General features: G+C 51.5%; 1 protein-coding gene across 2 annotated transcripts in view; it reads left to right on the top strand.

Annotated features, from left to right (window-relative positions):
• Nucleotides 1-4,139: 4,139 nt before the first annotated feature.
• CSNK2A2 (casein kinase 2 alpha 2) overlaps nt 4,140-17,045 on the top strand; it is a 28,290-nt gene continuing 15,384 nt past the window's right edge. Inside the window, exons 1-4 of one of the 2 annotated variants that reach the window (XM_075040597.1) lie at nt 4,140-4,385; nt 4,662-4,773; nt 15,784-15,885; nt 16,720-16,770. In XM_075040597.1, coding sequence (XP_074896698.1) covers nt 4,282-4,385; nt 4,662-4,773; nt 15,784-15,885; nt 16,720-16,770 — 369 coding nt within the window. In that variant the 5' untranslated portion in view covers nt 4,140-4,281. The remainder of the gene's footprint in view (nt 4,386-4,661; nt 4,774-15,783; nt 15,886-16,719; nt 16,771-17,045) is intronic. The other variant, XM_075040596.1, reaches the window with a different exon arrangement.

The raw sequence follows: 17,045 nt of genomic DNA, 5'->3' as shown, positions 1-17,045 counted from the left end.
ACCTAATTACATAAACAGGAGAAAAATCAATGCCCTGGCAATGCCAGTCCTATTTCTGGCCAGAACATGTCAAAACTCACCTTCAAAATGCATCTTGAGTCGTAACTGCATCCAATCCATGGGAGGAACCATGCTTCCCGGCCTCATCAGGTGCAGGGATGAACACCCCTCATTGCAGGATTTTCATCATATACAAGAACTCGATGACAGGAAGCAAGAGTTTTGAGATGAGGATGAGGGGACAGGATGTACGTGACACAGCCTGGAGGTCCTCTTTGCTTGCAGGGTGGGACGGGGATCCCATGAAAAACCTTAACAAGGGGTCATGAATTAAAACCTGTGTTAAAAGCAGTACTTGTGTGAGCTGGCTAATTAAGATCGCAGAGGTAATTGTAACACCAGACTGTTGGTCTCTGCACCAGCCCAAGTTTTGTGATGCTCCAACCTGAGACAGCAAGTATTTCATCATTCAGTATGATGGGGAGAGGCAGCTGAGTGACCCGGGGGAGCCATGATGGGATGATGGGCAGGCATGGCATCTCTGGAGGGAACAGCGATGTTGTGCCGGAGGTTTTGCAGCTGCAGGAACATGGGGTGCAGATTTTAAGAAGTTTATAGATCTGTCCAGCTGCACAAAGCTTTTCAGAGGCCAGCAGGACACTCAGCACATCTCTGCCAGAAGATTTGTCCCTTGACAAACACCAGGCTCCAGAGCTCTGATGTACCTTCAGGACAGGATCTCCACGTGTTTTTAATGGCCAAAACCGTATTTTCCCTGACTTTGCTTTGGGAAACAGCTGGACCTTTCTGGCCAGATTTGAAAATAGTAATAATAATAATAACAACAACAACAACAACAGCAGCAGCTCACTAACATTTCAGAGAAAGCAGGTAAAGCTTGGCAAACTTCCCATTAACTTCAAACAGGGCTTTTTGCTGTGGAAAGCGCCGGGCAGCATCAGAAACCAGCAAGCAGCCCCGGTTCCTGCAGTCGGGCAGCCAAGGCATCAGCTGGAGGAGCTGGCAGCACACCGGCTGGCTTTCCTGCCAGAAATCAGCCTGGCAAGCCAGTTTGGTAGTCTGCCTGTGTCCTGCCGGAAAGCACCAAGGAAGATGTCACCAGTGATGAAACTGCTGACAACCCAGTGTACTCCACTGGGAAAATGATCCTTCAGAAAAATTTTAGCCAACCTGACGTTTGAGCACCTGTGCCCAAATAGCAGCACCCTGTGGAATGCAAATCTCCCTTTTAATGCAGGATTTTACCCTGGTCCCATGCAGAATTTACTGCGAGAGACGAACGTCTCATCTGTGTAGTGGTGCAGCTCTAGCCATCTTGCTCTGTGAAAAAGCCATTTGCACATGCCAGTATCATGGTGCCGCTTTAAACCTGTGACTCAATGCCTTTGCATATGCTGTCATGAATTCTAGTTCATGCAAAGGCTGACTGCTTTGCTTGTGCATTTCTGCATCTCCTCTGGGTCCTAGGAGGTGATGTTCATCTTCACTCTGCAGTCCTGGTAGAAGGAGGCCAGTAAGCTGGACTCTGGATGTGGCAGACTTCCCCAAGGACAGCTGATTTTCCTCTCACTTTACTAAGACAGGTTTAGCAGGAGTGGGTGTCGAGCTTGCCTTTTCTCCCAGTGATGAGTGCCCTGGGAGAGCGACCATTTTGAGCACATCCTCCTTGTTTTCCAAAGAGCCTGTGAAAGTCTTGCCTGGACTGCGTTCAGTCAGGACCCAAAGTATGAAATGATAAAGTCTTGTTGGGTTTTCTCATCACTCAGTCTCAGGCACCTGGAAAGCTCACTGGGTTTTGCAGCACACAGTTGACTCCACATGCTTATCTTTCCAGGGATACTTTCCTTAGGTTTCCTCAAAACCTCAAAGCCCAGCACTCACATCAGCTTTAGCCCTCTAAATCGAGGTCCTTATGGGTCCTTTTCCTTTCTTAGCACCCAAAGGAAAAGAAAATCATCTCTCTATGTACTTCCATTAGGAAGAGCAGCTAAAGGCTTATCTCCTCTGTTTACCAAGTGCTGCTTTTCCCATTAATAGCATTACCAAGAAGTATCTACATGCAGTTTGAAGGCTCCAACCTCACCTTGGTTTTGAGTTGAAAGTGGATGCCTGCAGAAAAGGAAGGACAGTGGTGGCCCTGTGACCTGATGGCTGGAAAGGCTCCTCAGCAGTCACCATGAAACAGCCTGGAGCCAAGGCTAATTTCCAGCTGAACCTAAGCTGATGTTTGGAGGCCAGCCAGGAGCAGTGCCAGAGTAAGACCAAGCAACCTGTGTCCTGAGCTCTGCTCGGTCACCTCGCAGGCTGATGGCTGGTGCTGAGACCTGGCTGCACCCAGCCAGTGTGGGCTTGGGGAAGGGCTGGAGTTGGCAGCTCCCCTGGGACTCACTGGGCACTGGGAGGTAAGGGTGTGACGTGGGTTGAAAACTGGCCCAGAGGGTGGTGGTGATCAGTGGCACGAAGTCTAGTTGGAGGCCAGTCACTAGCGGTGTACCCCAGGGTTCAATATTGGGTCCAGTCCTGTTGGGAAGCAGCTTTTCTGAAAAGGACCTGGGGGTCCTGGTGTACAGCAAGCTGAACATGAGCCAGCAATGTGCCCTTGCTGCAAAGAAGGTGAATGGTCTCCTGGGCTCTGCGTTAGGTAAAGCATCCCCAGTCCAACCATCTTCATTAACAATCTGGGTGATGGGGCAGGGCACACCATCAGCAGGTTTGCAGATGACACCAAACTGGGAAGAGTGGCTGATACTGCAGAGGGTCGTGCTGTCACCCAGAAGGACCTGGACAGGCTGGAGAAATGGGCTGACAGGAACCTCCTGAAGTTCTCCTGAACAAGGAGACATGCAAAGTCCTGCCCCTGGGGAGGAACAGCCCCAGGCGCCAATATACACTGGGGGCCACCCAGCTGGGAAGCAACCTGGCTGAAAAAGTCCTGAGGGTTTTGGTGGACATCAAGCTGAACATAAGCTGCAAAGAAGACTAATGGTGTCCTGGCCTGCGTTAGGCAACATATCGCTAGGAGGTGGAGGGAAGGGATGCTTCCCCTTTGCTCAGCAATGGTGGGGCCATCCCCGGAGTGCTGTGTCCAGTGCTGGGCTCCTCAGTACAAGAGAGACAGGGACATACTGGGGAGACCCCAGCAAAGGGCCACCAAGACGAATGAGGGACTGGAGGGAGGGTGCAAAGAAGAGGGAGCCAGGCTCTTCTCAGTGGTGCCCAGTGCCAGGACCAGAGGCAATGGGCACAAACTGGAACTCAGGAGGTTCCCTCTGAACATCAGGAAACGCTTTTTCACTGTGAGGGTGCCCGAGCACTGGCACAGGTTGCCCAGGGAGGCGGTGGAGTCTCCATCCGTGGAGGTATTCAGAAGCCGTCTGGACACGTCCTGGGCAACCGGCCCTGGGTGGCCTGGCTGGAGCAGGGGGCTGGACGGGACGACCTCCGGAGGTGCCTCCCCTCAACAGCCTGTGGTTCTGTGAAGTCTCTCCAGAGGAACATGGGGCCTTTCCTCCGCCCAGGGTCCCACCTTGGGGGTGACAGGAGGTGGCGGGCTGACAGGGGCTTTGGCAGGTGATGACGGGGGCGACGGTGTAACAGGGGGCTGACCAGAGCTGTGACCAGACTGAGGCGGGGTGACGGGGCGGCGGAGGTCCCTCTGGGCACCCCCGGGGTCTGGGGCGTGGGGGGCGAGGAGGGTGTGACGGGGGTGTGACAGGGCGCGACGAAGCCACGACGGGGACGGGAGGAGGTTGGGTGGGTGACGGGGAGGGGGAGGGCTTGGGTGACGGGGCCGTGGCGGGTGACACGAGGCGGGGGGACGGGGGCCTGACGGGTGAGCGACGGCGGCGATGGCGGAGCGGGCGTGACGAGGCGTGACGGCAGCCACCCGCCGAGCGGGCGCCGAGGGGCCGGACCTCCGCGCCGCCGGGGGGCGCCTCGCGGCGGGCGGCTGGGCGGCGGCGGGCGGGCGGGCGCCTCTCGCGGCGGCGCCTTTTCCGGGTTGGCTGCGCGGCGCTCGGGGCCGGCCCAGGCTGCAGCCGCCGCCGCCGCCGGCACCGGGCCCGGGCCTCGGCACGCTCCGCGCGGGCCCCGCGCCCGCCGCCCCCGGGCCGGCCCCGCCCCGCCCCGCTCCGGCCCCGCTCCGGCCTGGCCCTGCCGCCGCCCGCCGCCGCCCTCCTGCGCGCCGCGCCCCGCCTCGCCGGCCTCCCGCGCCGGCCCCGCGCCCTCCTCCTCCTCCTGCAGCCGCCGCCCGGCGCCGCCATGCCCGGCCCGGCCGCCGGCAGCCGGGCGCGGGTGTACGCCGAGGTGAACAGCCTGAGGAGCCGCGAGTACTGGGACTACGAGGCGCACGTCCCGAGCTGGGGGTAAAGCGCCCCGCGGGGAGACACCCCCCCCCTTCCCCGGGCCGCCGGCGGCCCCGCACCGTCCTGCGGGCCTCAGCCCACGGGAAGGGTTCCCTGCCCCCCCCCCCCCCCCACCTCGTTTTGGGGTGTCCCCGGGGGCCTGCGAGCGGCTGAGGGGGGCGCTGGGAGAGGGCCCCCCCGTCCCCGTCCCGGCCTGCTGCCTTGTCAGTTATCCTCTCCCCCCACCCTCCTCCTCCTCCTCCTCTTCCTCCTCCTCTCTTCTCTTGGTGCCCGCAGCAATCAGGACGACTACCAGCTGGTTCGCAAGCTCGGGCGAGGGAAGTACAGCGAGGTCTTCGAGGCCATCAACATCACCAACAACGAGAGGGTCGTCGTGAAGATCCTCAAGGTGAGTGTCCCGTTGATGGCTGTAGGGGCTTGTGGTGGCTGGAAGCGAGGGGGACAGGAGCTGGGCTGGCAGGGCCAAAGGACTGTTGGATCTCCTTCACCCCAAACCTCTTGTTTTCTCGTTAAGGACATTGGGACGGTGGGTTTGGAAATCGATTTGGTGTCCCGCGTGCTGTAGTGATGTTTTGATGTCTCCACCCCTCCTGTCCAGCATAGCTCTGGGCTGAGAGCTCCTCTGGAGGAGGAGAGCTGCGACTCCTGACACTCGAACAGCCTTGCATGTGCTGCCTGCGTTTGGTGAATTGTATATGGCAATGCCTGTCTAAAACAGCCCAGGGACTGCCATGTTAACAGAAATGTGAAGCCTGGAGGGGGGAATCCTTCTGTTAACCTCTAGACAGCTGGCACGTGGCCTTTTCAGGCCAGGCTGCGGGATGCTCAGCAGTCAAAAAAGCAGACAAAATTTTATATTCAGTCCTTTAGAGGATCTTGCACGGAAAGGAACTTCACCATAGGCAGGCCAAAACCACCATGGAAACTCGAGGAGACTGAAATAGGCCATCTGAAATTTGGCAGTGTCTGTGTCCTGTATTCTGGTGTGTTGGCCCTAGTGGAGTCAGGCTGTGGGGACCTTCATGCGGCCGTAACAGGTTGTAGTTTGAGATGGCTGAATGCACTGGTTAGTCGCTGCAGGGCACGCCTTACCGTGTTTGGCGCTGAAGCAGCAGGCTCATGGCAAGTTGTAGTAACTGTCCTAGCAGCAATCTGTGTTGGTGATCTGGGGGTAGGCAGGAGTATTAAAAAAACAGAAATGAAAGGTGAGACTTGAGGTGCTTTTGGTTTTGGTGTGGCTGACACTTGTGGCTGTCACTTGTTGGACCAGCAACACTTGTCACTTGTTCCCCAAGAGCATGTGGAAGCCAGTGTCTGACTACGGGTGTTCTAAGAATTTGGGCACATGTTGATCTGCAGCATGCAGGGGGGTCTGAGCTTACATGCCCTTGCAGCCACTAAGACTAGCAGCTACCTAGGACATGTGTGTCTCTGCAGGGCTGTAGCCTTAAGGCTTTCGCTAGATCCGCTCTTGTAGTGTGGCTAGCTGTCTCATTTTGTCTCTGCTGATATCCCCACTCTCTCACTGTGCCTGCTTCCTTGGGATCTTCCTTGGATTCCCAGGGAACTTGTCACCGTTTGCCTGGCCACTGCTCCTAGGCAAGGTGTGATCTCCTGTCTGCCTCTGGGAGGTGGTATGCACACCCCTGCTTTGGCTGTGGTCAACGTGGTGGCCAGGTGAGCCATTTGGGAGAGTCCCTGTGGCTGAGCCCGACGTCAGGGCAGAAGGGTGAGGCTCACATGCCCTCAGTGAGCTGAGTTCCTCTGGCGTGCTGTTTGGGCCTTCCCCTCCTTTGGATGCTTTATGTGGTTTTGGTTTTTGGTTTTTCTTTAAGTAGGGGCACGCAGGAATTTCTGCTATGAGAGAGTAGTCAAAGGTAGCCAGTGCAGAGCTGGGTTTTACGGCAAGATGGCTTGTGGCTAGGCTGGGGAAACTGTGCACTTCTGCACGCTGTTCTGGAGCCCGTGATGGTCTCTTCAGGACTGCTGTGGTTTGTTGAGATCCTAGATCTTGTCCCACATAGAAAGGCACCACGAGGCTGAGAAGAGACTGCAGGGAAAGTCGTCAGAAATCTTCCTCCTTGCCTCTTCCCAGCCTAAGGAGCCTCCCCTGGAGCGATGCTCCTCTCACTGTGGCAGCGGAACTCTGTCATGTCTAGGGAGCCTGTCAGCATTGGACTGTGAATCAGCTGGCAAGAGTCATCTGAGGGCGGCTGGGTGCTCCTTCTCCTTAGGGCCTGAATCTGTTGCCTTAATGCCCTGCAAGCAGGGGACTGGATTGTCCCAGTTTTGAAGCGGATGGTGTTGCCACCAGTTCCCTTGGCTCCCCCCACTTGCATTAACATGCAGACAGCATTCCTGCGAGTGAGCAAGGAAAAGCAGAAAGTCCAGATAAATAAAGATGAACTTACTTCTCAGTGGAAAGTGTGTCAGTGAAAAGTGAGTTTCAGAGCACCATGTTGTGTGCATTATGAAAACCTGTGAAGTGTGGCAATAACATCACTCTGATCTGTGGAAAGTGCCTCTGGTTTCCTGTAGCTAGACTCAAACTTAATTGCGAATGTAATTACATGTATCTACAGTGGAACCTTAGCAAAGAGGCTGGGTCTCTTTTTACCTCCTAATTCAGGCTGGATCCTGTGAGGTGGGAAATGCAACCAAAAGTCTTCAGGTTTTTGTGTGGCTTTAGGGGTGGGACAAAGGGGTCTGGATGCGGCTGTTTACCACAGTTGCTCCTTTCTCGTTAAGGTTTTTTGAGAAGACAATTTATATTATGTGTTAGACCGATTTTTAGCAAGAGTAACTGTTTTAATATCTGCGCTTCATGGGAGGTGACTGGTGTCTCTTCCCAGCCTTGTTGTTTGAAGCAGTTTATCCTTACTGAGCTCAAGTTAACATGTAGCAAGCACTTCCCCTGCCTTTTTTTTCTCCCCTTCTTTGGTGTTGTGCTACCTGAACATCTTGTACCCTCCTCCAGAGAGGTCAGGAAATTTTATCACCCTTTTTCTGATGCAGAACTGAGCCACAGAGATTTCCTGTGTGACTTTGGGCAAGTCCCTTAGCCTCAACAAAGCTGAGACTAGAGCATAGGTCCTAGTCTAGTGCTGCACGAAGGAGATAATTAACTGCTCTTTCTCTTCTGGCAGCCACTTGCCTTGTTTGTTTAAGTGCCCTATGAAGACTTTAGTATTGGACAAGACCAGGGAGCTAATGGCTCTGATTGGTATCACAGTGCCCCAGGCCTTTGGGGCTTGCATAAAGCAAGATGCCCCATAGGGAAATGGCCAGGGAAGGTCAGGACCCAGCATTGCCTTTCTGTTCTGCTACCCCAAGTGCAGGACCAGGCATAATCCTGCAGGAAAATGGCATGTGCTCATGCCACTAGTTGTGGTCATAACATGCGTCAGCAAAGGAGCAGAATTAAGATCATGCAGATGACTATAATGTTACCATTTCCTGGATCAAGTTCCTTTCTTTGCAAATGTAATACTCTTAATGTCACTTTTTCCAGAATTCTGCAGCTCTTTTTAAAAAAAGGCAAATGAAGCAAGCAGGTTCCTTCTCACTCCACTGCAGCAAGACATCAGGACGTGCCATGTAGGACAGTGTGTGCAAAGCGGCGAGGTAGAAGCCCTGGTTTGCCACACAGAAACCCCCTGCTAAGCATCCTCTGAAAGCTTTTATCTTGAGAAGCAAGGCAGAGGGCAACTCCCCACCTTTTCAACCTGCTCAGGGAGCAGAGATTCACCAAAAAGAGCCATGGGGCTGAAGTCATCTTGGTAGGTAGTGGAGGACTCTGCATTGTACTGACCTTTCTACCCCTCATGGGTAGTAGGGCATGGAGTTAGCCATCAGCTGTGTTCCTGCAGTCCCTAGCTGATGTGGAAGTCTCTTGTGGGCTTTTTGATCTGGCTGGCCTTGGTACAGCTGTGGGCATGCTTCCCGCATGCTTAGCGGAGGGCCAAACCAGGAAGAGGGAATGCGTGCACGTGTCCTGTACGTGCTTTTGTGTCTTACTTAAATTTGATGCTAAGGTTTGACTCCTGGGATGAGGTCTGACATTCCTCGGCACTTACAAAGGAAATTCAAGACATCTTTTCATGTATTGTCTACATCCAATGCTGGTATCTAAAGCACAGCTCTGCTGTTTCATATCTAACCACATACATGTAGATTTTTGGTGGACCTTTGAGGTCAGTCTGCAGTCTTTGTGCTGTCTCTTTGATGAACTTTTCTTTCTTCTTTCTGCTAATGCAGCTTCAAAGTGTCTGCCAGTCTCCTCGTGTGCCTTAAAAGTGAATCCTCCATTCTGGGGTAACAGTGTTCCTGAGGGGTGTGAACAGCATTGCAAGTTGCCACTCTAAAAGCCAAAGATAAACTTTCTACACGGCTTGTAACTTTTGTGGGTGATTCTGTGTGGTGAGAATGCTGCTGTTAAAGTTACCTACAGCTATGGCTGTTGGAGAGCTTCAGCTGTACCACACTGTCCTTCATAGCCCACTCCCTTATACTGATTACCACCATCTTGAGTGCCCACTCAAGGCAGAGATTACAGCATCCATATTGTCAGCTCTGTGCAGGAGTCCTCCTGCTTCCCTGATGTGCTTGTCTATGTACACTCTACTTGCCTGTGAAGCATTAAACCCATCACAGTTTTGAGACAGTTTTGTCTCCTGGTATGGTTGCTATCTGCATGGACACAACACTCGCGGAGGTTAGGGGAAGAATGCAATTACGAGGAGAGGGACCAGTGAAATGGAGGTTCTGCAGCAGTGATGAAATAGCCCCTTTCTCCTTTGGTGGCTTTTGTCCCTCTGTGCTGAGTCTGTGAACTAGAACTTTCAACCATGTACGTGGTTTCACAAGTGCATTCTTGTTTGTTTGGCTTTGGTTTTCCCCTGTTCCCCCTTTTGGGCTATGTGAACCCTCCAGAGCTGCTGCTTATACCAGGCACTGCTGCAAGGTCCTTCCAGTGTTGAACTCAAATTATCGCTTTAGTAGCTAGAGAACCATTTGGGGGAGGTAGCCCTGTGGCTCTGGTAAATTTTCCTCTGTCCCTAAAAGCTTTAGAGCCCACATATATCAGCATGTTCTAGATGGGGGCTGAAATGACTCCCATGCTGGTGTACAGAAGGGATTGCAGAGGGAAATAGGATTGGATGATGTTGGTCCCTCAGGCTGGAGCTTTCGACTGCATCAGTGACCTTCTACCAAAGGCGTTCAATGCCTGCTCCTGGTAGCTATCTGTGTCTCTTGCTTCTCCTGTGTTTGCATGCACTGAATCAGCTCTCCCTGGCCCACTTCCTCCTCTGGCAGTCTTGAAATGAGCCCTTTTGCAAGAGAGCCGGGTACACAGCTCTTCTCTTTTAAACACCAGTTGCCCACATTGAGCTTGGCACAGTTGGCTGCTGGAGTCCAGCCTTGTTTGGAGCTGAGACCAACTGAGATGGTACTGCGTGTCTCGCAGAGGCCTGGAGATGCAGCTGATAACTCTCGCGGTGGTGTTCTAGCACTAAGGAATTTGTGAGCGGCGAAACTGCGGCTGCTGTGAGGAGGAGGGCGAGTTACAGCACTGTTCGCAGCAGCCTAGGCCAGAGCCTGAATGAATGATTCTCATATCTTGTAATGGTCGTGGTGGGGATCGGGCCTTGGTCCTTGTGCGTCTCCCTTTTAGTTGACTGCAGAAGTCTTGATGCGTTGTGGACAGTCCTGAAGCCCCAGGAGGGCTGTTTCAGGATGTGCTATGGAGGAGGAAAGGCATTCTGAAGGAAAGAATGGCACTGCCCTCAAAACACGTACTGGTATATTCTAGCAAACTTAAATAAAAAAGCAAAAGTGCTTTAGTAGTGCCAGGGCAGGTTTTTTTCTGTCTTTTCTAAAACTCAGGAGCAGCTCAGGAAAGTTTGAACTCCCATAATGGGAGTTGTAAGATGCAAACAACTGACAGAATATTAACACAAGTGGGCTCCTTGATTTTGTAGCTCTTTTGAATATGATTATTTGGTTTCCCAGCTGATGTCTGGCAAAGTAAGCACTGCTGCTCTGAAGCCAATTTTCCTGTTGAGCAATTGGCGTCAGGCTTTATAGGCCGATTATTGTGATCCTTTTGATAATACTTGCTAGAGATGAATGAGCTTCTAGTGCCAGCTTTTAAATGTTTAAAGCCTGTCACAAGGATGCTGCTTGAGCCTTTTGCTGGTCCTGGTCGTTGTATGTTGAGATTTCCCTGCTTGGTCACTGGAAGCATCGTGGTGTTCCCAGGCTATTCAGGTTTGGTGAGCAAAAAAAGGATCTTTTTCTTTACAGAGTGGTGTAATAAATGACTTTAGTTTCTCACAGATTTGTATCTTTTGACTGCTAAACCTTCTCCCCTGCTGTGCTAACCCCAGTCCTTTTTCAGAGCACCTGCTGGGCAAAACCCAGTGCCTTCTGTGACTCCGTCAGAGCAGCATGTGTGCTCCTCAACTGGCAGTGTGTGTGTGCTGCCTGCTTTTTGCTAATGTAAAATGATTTTTATGCTTTGGATTTAACTTGTATTTCACAGGCCTTCCTGGTCACTACTTTTCTTTCTCAGTGTGGAAATGCGCAGAGAACTTCGGATAACAAATTTATTTTCTCTCTGCTTGAATTCAAGCAACGGGTCCCCAGGTTGTTGGGGAAGGCTGGAACTGAAGCATCTGACAGAAGAGTGTACTCCCTTTGCTTCAGAAACCAAGCAAAAAAGATGATTAACCAGGCAGCCATTTATTCATTCAAGACAGGAAGCGATCGTTGCAACCTTGTATTTAAAGGTTTATTTTAGCAAACAATGTTAATTCTCCCAGCTGGTGTTTGCTGCAGCTGGACTCCTTCCCTGCTTACAAGTTTACATGATCTCATGGAAAATGACCCAGGATCTGATCTCTCAGTCACAGAGAGGTGTTTTCTTCTGCACCTACCTGACTGCAGAGCAACTACTTACCCCATGCCATTTGTCATCTCTGCAGAAGGATGGCATCGCATGATGCTCCCCAGTCTTTGGGCAAAGACAGTTGGGATAGCACTGACCACTGTCACTGTCTCTTCTGCCTGACTTTCAAGTGGATTGAAGCACCCTCATGGGATCCTTTTGGCTGGTAGGGTAGGAAACCTGCAGCAAAGGGTGGCTGGCTGGGGACAGTTGGGAGTGAGAGCTGCTGGGTCCAGCAGAGACCATCTTCCTGTGGCTGGAGGTCACCTTGTCCCTCTGCTCTGGGCACTCAGCGTAGTGGGCAGCCGTGAGCTGCATGTTTTGTCTCCACCATCTACAGTCACCTCACTTCCAGTTTGCCTGAAGAAGGAAGCAATTTTCTGGGAAACTGGAAGACTGGCTTGTGCCAGACAGTCATGTTGTTCTAAGGGTACTGCTGCAGTTGAAGTAATTAAACCCCTCCCAGTGTAGACATGGTTAAACTGAGACATGTCTTTTAGCCTGGTTTCCTATGGAAACGAGCCTTATGCAATCCTGTTGTCTGTCAGCCTTTCTCCCCCCTCCTCCCCCCCAGTAGTTTGCACTGGTAGGCCAATTTCAACCAAATGCGACAGAAGTCTCCGAGCTGTCAAGTTTCTACAGATTTCATGGAAATAGGTGTTTGCATAGAGCAGAGGGACTCTGTCAGACCCTGCCTCGGAGGGAAAGGCTGCAGCGAGGGTTTGACTCATACTGGTCACTGGATGGAGGAAAGCTTTAAAATGCCTCTGCTGTGGGAACAGATGGAGTTGGAGTCTGCACCTATATGAAACGTTGCCTTGCAAACACAAGCGGATCAAACTCAGGAGCAGTTAATTTTGTTTAGGTGCCTGCTCCATTCCTCTGCTGGAAATCCCCCTCCCAGAGCAGGAGGACTGAGCTGTGTAGGAAACACAACCTGAAATGCCACTGTTCATAGCCTGGTTTAATAAAATAGCCTTAAATGAGTACTGTTAAAATACTCTGGCTGCAAGGGCTAGTGGTTTAGCAGCTATCCCTGCTGGGAGGGGCAGATGGTTGGAGGCCATAATAGCTTCAGTTAGTTCACATTTAATCCATGTGTGTTTGGAGTCAACATCCTTGGAGAGACAGATCGGGTGACTGAGAGACAGTTGTAGCAACCCAGACTTAATCCTGGTGCTTGGAGGGTATGCTGCTGATTGCCTGTGCTTTCAGCAGTACTGGGGTCTGGTGCTTTCAGCAGGAGGGAAGTCAGCAGAGTTCCTGTGGTTGTGAACGGTTAGCTCCAGTGCAGTACTAGCTGTGTGCTGGAGTGGTTTGCACCAAGGTGTTTGATTTGCCAGATGCAAGAGCTTGGGCTTGGAATCAGTTACTGGGCAAAAACTTAGCCCCAGTGATGTGCTTTTGGGTAGTAGAGAGTATTTGCAGTTGTGGCTGGAGCAATGGCATGGGACAGTGTGTGGGTAGGAGGTGGTATGTGGCTGGATAGGCTGCTAGGGTGGAGGCCAGCGGATGCCACTGTTTTCTCCTGCAAATCTGAAATGGGGAAATCCTTGTTCCCCTGCATTGCTCTCTGAGGAAACTTCCAGGCAATAGCTTTTCCTCTAAGATGGCATTACTTCAGCCTGTGGCATTTCTCCCTGCCTCATCCCTGTTTACCTAGTGGTGGAAAACCCTGTCCTGACCACTGGCTGCAGGCGGGGAGAGTGCTCTGACGATGCACTGCTTATGACCCTGCAATGAGCAGGGCTTCCCGTACCCCCTCCCTGCCCAGAGGCTTGTGGGGCCCTCGTGCCAGCTCACAGCCGGCGTGGAGGTAGTGCAGCCATGTGTGGACAGCCTGGCCTGAGCTCTGTGCTACGGCAGCTTAGCAGGAAAACGTGCAAACAGCGAGCAGCTTTTAACTCTCCCTCTTGCTGAGACAGTGTTCATTGGAGTGTCTTCCCTCAGTGATGTTGGAGATGTTGCTGTTGCCAATTATCTGCAGGCATTTAATTAAAAAAAGACCAACTTTCTTCTCTTCTTTTTTCCAAAAGTCGCTGATTCTGTCTGCTCATGTCTTTTAATGTGTGTTGTGGGCAGGGGTAGATTTCTGGTGGAGATCATGCAGGGCATCGTTTTCCCATCCTGAAAAAGGTGGAAACCTGTGGAAGTGACCAGAAGACAACAACTTTTGCCCCAGTGGGAGTGGTGACTGCTATGGAAGGAGAAATGGAAATGTTGGAGGGATATCCTCCACTACCTAGCTGATGCAAAAGGCCCTTGAAACTACAGTACAAAGGAAAAGGTATTTCAAAGTGAGCTTTGGGTCCTCTTGGCTGTGTTCAGGCACTGTTTCAGCTCCCGATCAGGTGCAAGTGTCACAGCAGAGAGGCTGTGATGCATATCTATCAGTAGCCAGGCTGTTCAGCAAGCACTTCAGGATGGCCGTGGCTCAGCTCCCTTTTTGAAGTTCCTTGGAAAACAGCTTGTGTGGGCATCTGCCTTGCTAGATGATCAGAGTAACCGAATTACATCCTCTAATTCCATCTTGGCCTTCTGGTAAGATCAGTGCATGTGGGCGACACAAAGATGGTGTCTGTCCCCATGCTGACATAAGTGAAATTAGTCCCTAATGAACCATATTCCTCTCAGGCTCAGAAACGTAGCCCTCACTTCTGCTGGTTTCTGTCCCCCTGCTCTGGCTGCTTCTCCCTGTCTGTCCGACCTCCTACTGGCTCCAGCCATGGCTGGGTACTGCCCAGGGGCTGTTGGTCGCCCCTCCCCAGCAAACCCTGCCCCGTGTAGCTCCAGCTCTGGCTGACGGCTGCAGTGGCCTTGCTGCTGTTTTCCACAGTGGCTTTATGAGGTGCTGACGCTTCCTTTGCTGGCATCGGTGTTATTTTTGGCACTTTGCTCCGGGCTGAGATTCTCATCTTTTGGCTTGAAAGTCTAGCTCCTGCCTTTTAACTTGGAAGAGAAGGGCAGGATTAAAATCTGAAGGTTTCAGCCACCTGAAAAGCCTAGAAAGACAGCATATTTTATCACTTATATAAACGCCATATTTTCCCAGTATATAAAAAGCTTCTGTTCCTTCTCCCGTCTCCTGGTACATTCCTTTGAGGGGTCTGAAACCAGTGATTGCCTTGGATTCGCCTGTAACAGGAGTACGAGTTGCTCCATTGGCACTCTGCAGCCATCGTTGAAGTGGGAGGCTGTGGCAGAGGCAAGGTGGTGAGCACGAGCTGTTTGAGCTCCTGTGGCTCTTTGTCCTTCATGTAGACATCTAATAACATGTGTCGTGTTGGTAAGGTGCCTCGTACCTCTTTGCCATTCACCATTATTCCCATCCTCACACACCAGACTCCGTGCTGGATGGCAAATGTTTTAGAAAGCTAAATGTCTGGAGAGGAGTGTTTTCATCAGCAAACCTCAGAGGTAGGGCACAGGCTTTACCAGTCTCTGCAGGATGTCTCTGCAGCTCTCTGCAATGGTACCAGTGGTGCAAGGAGGGGTTGTTCCAGCTCTGCAATGAAGGGCCATTAGACCGGTGACTCGCAAACGGTGATGCCCACACTGGTCGCTAGCCAAGGCTCATTAAAAAAGTCTCCCCTCTAAGCTGCCTTTCCTTTCAGGCAGGCACAGAGCTAGAGTTGTACTGAGTGTGGATGAGTTAAAGAAACAATCATTCCTTTGCATTGAAGTGGACCGCTGGATCAGCAGAGTGTAAAAGCTAACGCAAACTCCAAGCCCCTGCCTTGGGAGCAGCTGGTTTTTGTCACTCTCTGCAGGGTGATGTCCAGAGAAAAGCTTACTCTGCAAAGGGAGTTCCTGGGACTCTGCAGATTCAAGGAAGAGTCAAAAACTGTTTAAAATGTCTGTAGGCTTTAAAAATAATCATGGTATATGGATACGATGGCATGCTGTGCAGTTGGGTCTATGCTCTTAGGGTGGTTGCGAAAGACGTGCACAGTTAGGCGTAGCAGTGTCTGAGCTTACTAGAAATCTTGGTGTTGGATACTCTAAGGTCATCGTTTCATTGGATTAAAGTACTCATTGGGAAATGGGTTGGGATTAAGGAGTGAAAAACTGGTTTGTGGTGGTAACCAAAAGCTGAGGTACGAGGTCCACCATGCTTGTCCTGTGTCTCTAAATGCATAACGTAGAACGAGTGTGCTGAGATTTCCACATAGCAGTCCAAGGCATTTTTAACTACAGTTACTGGAGTCACAATTATGTTTGTCTCGAGTGGTTTGACTTTCACCTCATGAGTGGAAAGCTTTCACTGATGAGAGGGAAATCCTAGTTCAAGCAAGGTGTCTGTCTCCTCTTTGAAGCTAAAAATGTTCCCTCGTGAGGGTGGGAGCAGAGAGAGGAAGAGAGGTGATGTGATCCAGTCAAAATTGGTGGCAAAAATCAGTGTTAATTTCTGAAAGGACTCTCACTTCTAATTTCTTTTGTCTATTTAAGCCAGTGAAGAAAAAGAAGATAAAACGCGAGGTTAAGATTCTGGAGAATCTACGTGGTGGCACCAACATCATTAATCTGATTGACACTGTCAAGGATCCAGTGGTAGGTGCCTGTGTGGCGTGGTGTGTGTGGTGGGCTTGCCTCCCCGCTGACTGCAGGCACGGGGCAGGCAATGCCACGTGACTCCTGCTCTCAGCTTGGGTTAGGTGCCCATGCCTTCGTGCCAGCCAGGGGCAAGCAGCGACCAGCTCATTACGGTCTCCTGAGGTGGGTTGGTTTGGATGAGCTCGTGTTCCTCTCCATGTTCCCCAGACACTTTTACACTCCTTCTGTGAGCTTTCTGTGGCTGATGGGGGAGAAGTTTTGTAGCCCTACAAATTTTCTGTAAGAAAGCAGAGCCTGTAGTCTTTCAGCTTCTGTCTGGCATCTGGAACATAAGTATCTGCCAGGGCAATTGGATATTAAGCACTTTTCATCCTTCTGGTTGCTGTCCTGCTCAGTGACCAGAGGTCATATCCTTTGCATTGCCACAATTCCTGGGAAGTTTTGTCTGACTAGCACCTGGCTGAGGCCTGTGACTCCCAGCCTGCTGGCAGCCACGGAGAGGAAATGATGCTGCTGTAGTGTTGGCAGTTCTGGCTGATCTTCCTCCTGCGATGGGCTGTGAGGCCTTAGCCCCTGGTGACACCTTTTGCCTTGCCCTCTGCTCCATGGCATGGGGAGGAGCAGCGTTGACCAAAATGCTGTGTTGGTGCTTGCTGCATGGGGTTCTGCAGGAGCCTCCTCCCATGGGGAGCCCTGCTGCAGGGCTGTTTCTCTTGCTGTCCTGCTCTTTGCAGTGAGGGTTGGGCAGGAAGCAAAAGCTTTCTTGGGTCTCTTGGAGCAAAGAAAGGTCAAGAGGGTGTTTTAAACTGTGACTCTCTCTCTCTCTTGCAGTCAAAGACCCCTGCTCTGGTGTTTGAATACATCAATAACACAGATTTTAAGGTGAGTCTGCCTGAGTGTAGAGGGGGGAGGCTTCCCATTTCTGTTAAGAGTGCTGTGATCTTGGGTTGTCAGATACTCCTCGAGAGCTATGGGGGGAGTTTGGAGTTTTAACTTATGTCAGCTTCACCTTCCTTTCCCCATGTAAATCACAAATCTGTAAATGGGCTCTAGACGAGAAGGAATAAAAAGCTTGTGTGCTGAATCTCCTCCCAACTTTGAGGAGTAAGTTCAACAGGTTAGATATTCTTATTCCCCTCTCAATTTAGTAATTACTG

This window comes from Buteo buteo, chromosome 11 (assembly GCF_964188355.1).
Source record: "Buteo buteo chromosome 11, bButBut1.hap1.1, whole genome shotgun sequence".
Classification (NCBI taxonomy): Eukaryota; Metazoa; Chordata; class Aves; order Accipitriformes; family Accipitridae; genus Buteo; species Buteo buteo.
This window is presented reverse-complemented; position numbering and strand designations above follow the sequence as displayed.